Source organism: Danio aesculapii, chromosome 5, assembly GCF_903798145.1.
Source record: "Danio aesculapii chromosome 5, fDanAes4.1, whole genome shotgun sequence".
In the NCBI taxonomy this organism is placed as follows: domain Eukaryota; kingdom Metazoa; phylum Chordata; class Actinopteri; order Cypriniformes; family Danionidae; genus Danio; species Danio aesculapii.
The window spans coordinates 21656828-21664413 of NC_079439.1; the positions used below are offsets into that span (position 1 = coordinate 21656828).

Here is a 7586-nt window from a genome sequence, read left to right on the forward strand (position 1 = left end):
TTTTTAATAGCTGCACACTCTGCAAAGTTTGCATAATCATTCATTCATTCATTTTCTTTGCGGTTCAGTTCCATTATTAATCTGGGGTCGCCACAGCAGAATGAACCGCCAACTTATCCAGCATATGTTTTACCCAGCGGATGCCCTTCCGCAACCCATCTCTGGGAAAAGTTTGCAAAATCATGTTTGCTTAATATTTAAACTTAAAATCACTAAAATCATTAATTAGCCACTTATATTAAGCACACACAGCTCAGTTTATGATGCTTCAGGAAGTAAATTGCAAAAATGGTTCAGTGTTTGTAGCCCCCAGACCAAGATGACAGGCAGTCAGTCATCAAGCATGTTTGATATGAATTATTTTTGACTTTAGTGGTCTGTTTGGTATATTTGACAACAAAGAATTACAACATAAGTGTTGAGGTTTGTGTGTTTCTGCAATGTTGCCATGTCCTCTTACTGTAAGCGTCCATGGGCCTGACTAATAAATCTATCAAGTTTATTAGGGTTATTCAAGAGATAAGATGTGATTATTGATGGTTTTGTATCATTTTCTATATAAAACGATCTGTAATTTCTTGTGTCATAATGGACTTGCTTGTGTTTGCTGTTTTTCAACTGAGATAAGGCAGCACGAACGAGTCGCTGTTCCTTCTTCTTTTCCTGTTATTTCTTGCATTCTGCATTTTTATTACGTGTGTCACAACACATGACTACAACCACTTGTTTACTCTGGTTAAGAACAAACTTTTGTACAGTTTTTTGTAAAAATGCTAATTCCCCCACGGATACTATCATAATTTATACTGATGTTTAGAACCACTCTAGAAAGTTTATAATGAGCCCTACTGTACACATTATGGCCCATTTTCACTGAGTGGTACGGTATTTGGGTCGCCTTTATGGCCATTTCCCCTGTCAAAAGGTACCTAAAAGCGAACTGTACCGTACCACTTTTTGGGTACCCTTTCAAAAGGGTACCTAGCACAACAAAAGGGTACATAAAGGCGAAGCAAGATGCACAGCTGGACACTATTGGTTTGAAAGGAGAATGAAAACAAAGGAAGTGCCATTTTTAAATACACAGCAACATTACACCGCAATAATATATACATATAATAGCGAGTTATGGTTGGCCCGATCACAAACAAACCTTGTTGTCATCTAGATAAACAGCCACAAAGCCAAGAAGAAGAGCAGATTCCAACCTGTGCCCCGTAGTTGTTTACTAGGCCTTTTGAAGCACGAGCGGTTTCGCTTTCTTGCGCATCTATATTGAAATAACAAGCTTTTTGAGCTCGATAATAATGTGTGTGTGATTAAAGAAGTGCTTCTGACATCTGTTCCTGTCAGAAACTGACAAACATGCGTGAAAAAACAAAGGAGAAGCCGGAAAAAACAAAGAAGCAAATGATTCTCTCAGCAAGGTAAAACATGAACAAACTGCTATGTTTAACTATTATCATCACCTTTTGCACTATTATAAACTCTGGAATGACGGAATTACTTTCTAACAAGAGGTTACATGTGCTGGTGAAGATTAAAGATACAGATGTGAGGTTTGCACTGACTGTGGGCTATATGTTGCGTGGGCTATATGTTGCTTTTGAACCCAAATAAGGATTAAATGTATGCTGTGTGCTTTTTTCTGTAATTGGTTACATTTCGGAGGATGTAAAGGTCTGTATGTGTTTATATATGTTGCATTTATTTAATTATTTTTTTATAATTGCAGACGTTACAGTAGATTTTTTGGCACATCATTGATCTGCGGTTATAATCAAATCATGTTATTAGAAAGGTTAGAAATTAACATTTTTACACAAGTATTTATGTCTATAAAGCTTCTGTTTTGTGAGAAGTGCTTCTCATATGATATGTGAACGACTCGTACAGCATTACTTTGATAATTCCTCGAGCGAGAATGACGTCAAAATGCAAGCCTGACTCATGACCCATACCGAAGCGTACTGTACCACTCAGTAGAAATGGGCCATTATAGTATTTACAACACTAATGATTGCTTTGGCTCCTGTAGCATTAACTATCACGAGCTCATATGCTGTAATATTGTAGTATATTTTAGATTTTAGTACAGTGAACTTTAGTGTATTGTAGTATAGCATCCCCTATTGTTGTAAAAAAACATTGCAGCATTGGGTTGTTTGTATTAAAGTTGTGTTATTACTACAGCAACTAATTACTGCAACAGATTGTCTCAAGTACTTCCCTGTAGTATGGTTCAAAAACACTGTAGTATTTACTATAGACCATTTTAATGTGGTTATGTCATTGGTCAATGAACATTTTTTGCTAGTTATCAAACTATTTCATAACTGTAACAAGAGGCATAACATTATTAATCAACATTTGGCTCTTTCTGGACTCTCAGAAGCTTTAGAAATTAAAAATGTAAAACAGGAAATACTTTGGGACCATTGTTTTTGTTTACATGCCTCAAAACTGTCTATAAACGACTGTTATTATTTTTTTCAACACCCAATCACAACTAAATAAAATGAATAGCCTACACATTTACAAGTTATTTAATGCTTATTTAGTCTTATATTTACATCATCTTGAAGTTCCTTAATAATCATTAGCAAGCAGATTATTTAGCAAACTGTGCTGCAATTATTGTGCTTTGAGGTTCAGAGCATATCCACATCAGCATCCTGCCAATATGGTAAAGAGCACATATGTTGGTCAGTTCACTGCGATAGGGCTATACTCTCTGGTTTTAACCACACACATGCTCATACTCGCTAACTATCCGTAAACCTCACAGTGTTGAAGTTTGAGTGTGATTGTTCACTGTCTCAGTTCTCAGAAGCTGGTTTGCATCTTACAGAGGAACTAGGTGTCAGAATATTTGGCCAATCGCTCAGTCTGAGCAAACCACCCAGCAGCAGACATACATCTCTGAAGCACTGCACACTGCACTTCAAGGTAAGCTATTGTTTAGATGCCATTGGAGATAGATAGTATCTGCATTGATCACGTAGTAAACATGTTTTCTGCCCCTTGTTATCATGCATGTGATTGCAAAATGAATGCAATTGCAAAGTATTCTACTAGTCTAATTTTCAAATTTAGAACTGCAACCAATCTGACAGGCCAGATAACAGATGAGAATAAATGGAGAAAGACAAACAAACAAATAATCATTATTTTCACATGATGACGTTTAAAAGTAAGTTGCACTTATAACATGCAACTTGTGTAAACTGTACTTCTGCATGCAGTGAAATAGTTTAGGTAATAAATTAGGCAATTTCCTTCAAATAAATAGCATGTAATATAGACATGCATGTTACCCAGAAAAGGTAATTTGAGGACATTAGGATAAACAGAAAAGTGAAAGAAGTTTGTATGACAAAATAACTAGGGAAGCAATGGCATAATTCTGCTAATGCTTGCATTTTTTGACCTTCAAGTTCTGCCTGATAGAAAGTGATTGGTCAGAAATAACCTCAGTAATATTCTGTAGATGCAGAGTGATTAAACTTATTTGAGAACAAAGGTGTAGATTTGCTCTTGACATTGGTGGTGACATACACTCTATAGCGCATGCATAGAAAGGTACAAATTCTATTTCCTGCCTTTAAAATACATGAATAAAGGCTTTAAAACACTTAATAATATGAATAACAATTAATGAAACATGTGCCATGCTGCAAATGTCAATTTACATGATTTAACTGCAATCTGGCAGTAAATTTTGATTGAACCCTTTCTGCATGTGTAGATTACTAAGGGTTTTTGAGGCATTATTTTATTTTGACGGTGATTAAATTATTGGTGGGGACAAATCAGTAACTGTTGGATATTGGTGGGGAAACATCCCCTCCGTCCATGCCAAATCTACGCCCTTGTTTGAGAATGAGAAATGCAGCAGCAATTTAGTATGTTGGTTGCTACCAAAGCACACTGTAAAAAACAAAACAAAAACATGCTTCCACCAGGATTTTAGCCAAAAAGAAACTTACTGTACAAACAGGGTTTGCAGGTGTGCATTTGAGCTGAAAATAGCAGTGACAGTAAAAACTACTTTTTTATCTTTTCACACAAATTGCAGGGCAGATTGTACATGTAGACACACTTCTGCAAAGCTCCTTGCACAATAGCAGTAGTGAATTGACTTCAGTTTTTCACAAATTCAAGCACAATATTTTACAATGCGTCTGATAAAAACAGGAATTCACATTTCAAAATCGTGTTACTTTTTTTTTGCGTGAAAAAAAGATATGAGATATTTTGATATATTCAAAAAGTAGTATTAAAAATGTTTGACTTAAAAAAATTGATATAAGCGTCAAACCTAAAAGATAGTCAGGTGTACAGTATTGACAGTTTTTGAGGTTTTAGACCAAATAAAGTAATATCACTCTATATAAATATAAAAGATTTAAAAGGAGACTTGCACACCGAAGCCATAAAAATATACTACGCTGGATTCCACAAAGAACCTTTCAGTGAACAGTTATTAACTGATCTGTGCACCAATCAAAAAATGTTACACATATTAGAGATGAATTATCTCCACAGACCAAACATGAACAAAATGTGCTAAAATAATCAACGTTTACTTCTTTTTTTGTTGCAATTATTACAATTTTGAAGCATATTAACAAAATCAAAGGCTTTTAAAAAAGTTTGTTGAGTAAATGGCACTGGAATAGGGTACTGTATATGCACACAGACTTTTCATTTCAGCCAGCCAGCCTAAGTGCTTTCGATGAACTGTCTTTCCATTATAGAATTGCCATGGTAAAGGTCTGATTTCTTAAAAAAATAAAAATAAAAATAAATTCAGACTGGACAAGAAGCACAGCATTAAATTACTTTTCCCCCTGCCATGTCTATAAAATATTTCAATAGAGTTTCTGCACTCGTCTCCTGCAGCGCTAGCTTCTCGTTTTATGCTTAAACAACTAAATGAATGCTTAAGTTTATTTAACTGAATGTATTGTAATTACATTACATCGATGCTGTAAAGGGAACCATATGAAATTGAAAATAGTCACATTAAGCTTTCACCAGAAGTTTATCATTGGCTGAAAAACAATAGCTGTGCATATACTGTACCCCATTAAAAATTGCAGGTTTAAGTTCTTATTTAAAATTCTCTTTAAGGATGCGAATGGAACTATTCATGTTAGTCCATAATAGATTTATGAAAGATATAACAAAATATGGGTGAAATATTAAAACAGCAACACAAATTAACTTTAAAATTTATGCTGTTTGCATGATCAATATGAAACTAATCACAAAAACAAATACAAATAGACAAAATGACCATAAGGTTGCTCAAGGGTGAAAATAACCCTTTAACGATGTTTCCTTAATGCAAAGAATAAATACTAACAACCTATTCATAATCAAAAATAATAATAATGTGTGCCACTTATTCTTAAACTGCTGCAAAACACAAAACTGATGCAAACTAATATCATTAATATAATTAAATATATTTTTAAGTCATGATGATTTTGCTCAGTCATTTAATTTATTTTCAAAAACTATGAAATGACTTAATATATTTTTGAATACATTGCCTGTTGGTTTTCTTACAGATCTCCATTTCCCTTCTCAGTTCTGAAAGACAAAATGAATTCAACATCAGATTTTGAACATCAAGAAGAATACAGTGATGATGATTTATTTAATATCGAGGCGGAAACAGCCATTTCTGAAGATATTCGAGCTGGTCACTGTAAGGAAGCATTATGTGTGATCATTGTGATTTTTAATGTGATCATTTTCCTTCTCGGCATCGTTGGAAATGGTGCAGTGATCTGGATTACTGGTTTTAAGATGAGGAAGTCAGTGAACACCACCTGGTACCTGAGCCTGGCTTTGTCTGACTTCATTTTCTGCTCTACTCTGCCTCTGAGCATTAGCAGAATAGTTATGGACACCTGGATCTTTGGCCTCTTCATGTGCAAGTTCACCTCTTTTGTTATGACCCTCAATATGTACAGCAGCATCTTCATCCTAGTCATCATTAGTGTGGATCGCTGCATCGCCGTCAAGTTTCCCGTCTGGGCCCAGAATCGACGCACTGTCCAGAAAGCTTCTTTAGTGGTTGTGTTGGTTTGGTTTGTTTCTTCTTTGTTTAGCATTCCATCTGCCTACTTCAGAAATATTGCAGGTAATCCACCAGTAGTGATATGTTATTCCCATTATGAGCATCACCACAGTACCATTGTGTTCACACGCTTCACTTTTGGGTTTCTGATTCCATTCCTGATCATTTCCACCTGTTACTCTATTCTGATTTGTAAACTTAGATCAAACCAAATGTCCAAATCCACCAAGCCCTACAAGATCATGACGTTACTGATCACAGCTTTTTTCCTCTGCTGGTTGCCTTTTCAGATAGTTTCTATTGTAGAGTTGGCCCAAACTAAGCACAGTCCTGCCATGTACAGAGCCCAACAAGTATCTGTTACTCTTGCCAGTGTGAACAGCTTTCTAAACCCTTTCCTGTACGCATTCATGGCCAAAGATTTCAAGAAGAAATGCTATTCCTTTCTGTCCAAGATTGAGAGCGCCATTGATGAGGAGACCCGAAGTGCTTTCAGAGCAACATCAATCACCAATTCTGTGGATAACAGACTTTCCACTGTTGTCTGAAACAAGGAAGACATTTCTCTTTATTCTCTTCTTTAAAAAACAAAACAAAATAACAAAAATAACTGCTTTGGCTTTCTAATACTAGCACAAATTTGATCTATTTTCTATTACAGGTATGTGTACTTTTAACAAACTGTTTCTGACTTTTGCATGTTTTGAGTTCAAAGTCTATAAGTAACATAAGTATAGATGTGAAAGCTACTTCCTACAACTGTACATGAATACATGAAACATGTACATGAAATTTGTTTGTTTATTTTGTAAATTTTACCATAGCTATTAAAGTGTTTATATTAACAAGCATGTACTTAAAGATGCAGTAGGTGACTGTCATCAGAAACATTATTTGTTGTGCTGGTTCAAAGTCTACATTCCAATAGTAATGATTAAAGTAAATGATCTAACTGTATTATTAAGTATTTTTTTTATTCTGGGTAAGGTATAAGACTAAAAAATGTTCATCCAATTAAAAATTGTTAAACCGATAATTCCCATAATTCTGAAAAGTAGCCCAAACTGTCTGTCAACAAATGTAGATTTGTACATCTGCGCACCTCTGTTCACACAGATCCACCGTTTGCGTGAGAGGTCATGTGTGCACGAGAGAGTGACAGCAGTAAAAACAAATGCTGAATCAAAACATTTAATAATCCTGAATCAATATTGGAGTTACTTTCTGCAGGAAGCATGGCACCATGGCTGAAGTTTTTCTTTTGGACAGGTAATGTTCTGTTTTAAAACTATTTTACTCACGCAAAGCTTATGTAGATGTTGTAGATTTATGCATTATATGCACAAAAGTGTTGTTCATTTTTAGATTTTTATTTAGTTTAACAACAAAACACAAGTAAATAGCACCATTTTGCCTAGCCTGCTTTACTAAGGTGAAGGTTTTATATTCACATTGGTTCATTTTTGAACTATGACAACCTGTGCTGTGCTGG

General features: G+C 35.0%; 1 protein-coding gene across 1 annotated transcript; it reads left to right on the forward strand.

Annotated features, from left to right (window-relative positions):
* Positions 1-5583: 5583 nt before the first annotated feature.
* Positions 5584-6909, forward strand: LOC130228447 (chemerin-like receptor 1). The gene has a single exon (XM_056456873.1). The coding sequence runs from the start codon at positions 5614-5616 to the stop codon at positions 6640-6642; it is 1029 nt and encodes a 342-aa protein (XP_056312848.1). The 5' UTR covers positions 5584-5613; the 3' UTR covers positions 6643-6909.
* Positions 6910-7586: the final 677 nt, after the last annotated feature.

Coding starts and splice junctions, on each gene's coding strand:
- LOC130228447 (XM_056456873.1), top strand. CDS start 5,614: ATGAATTCAACATCAGATTTTGAACATCAAGAAGAATACAGTGATGAT.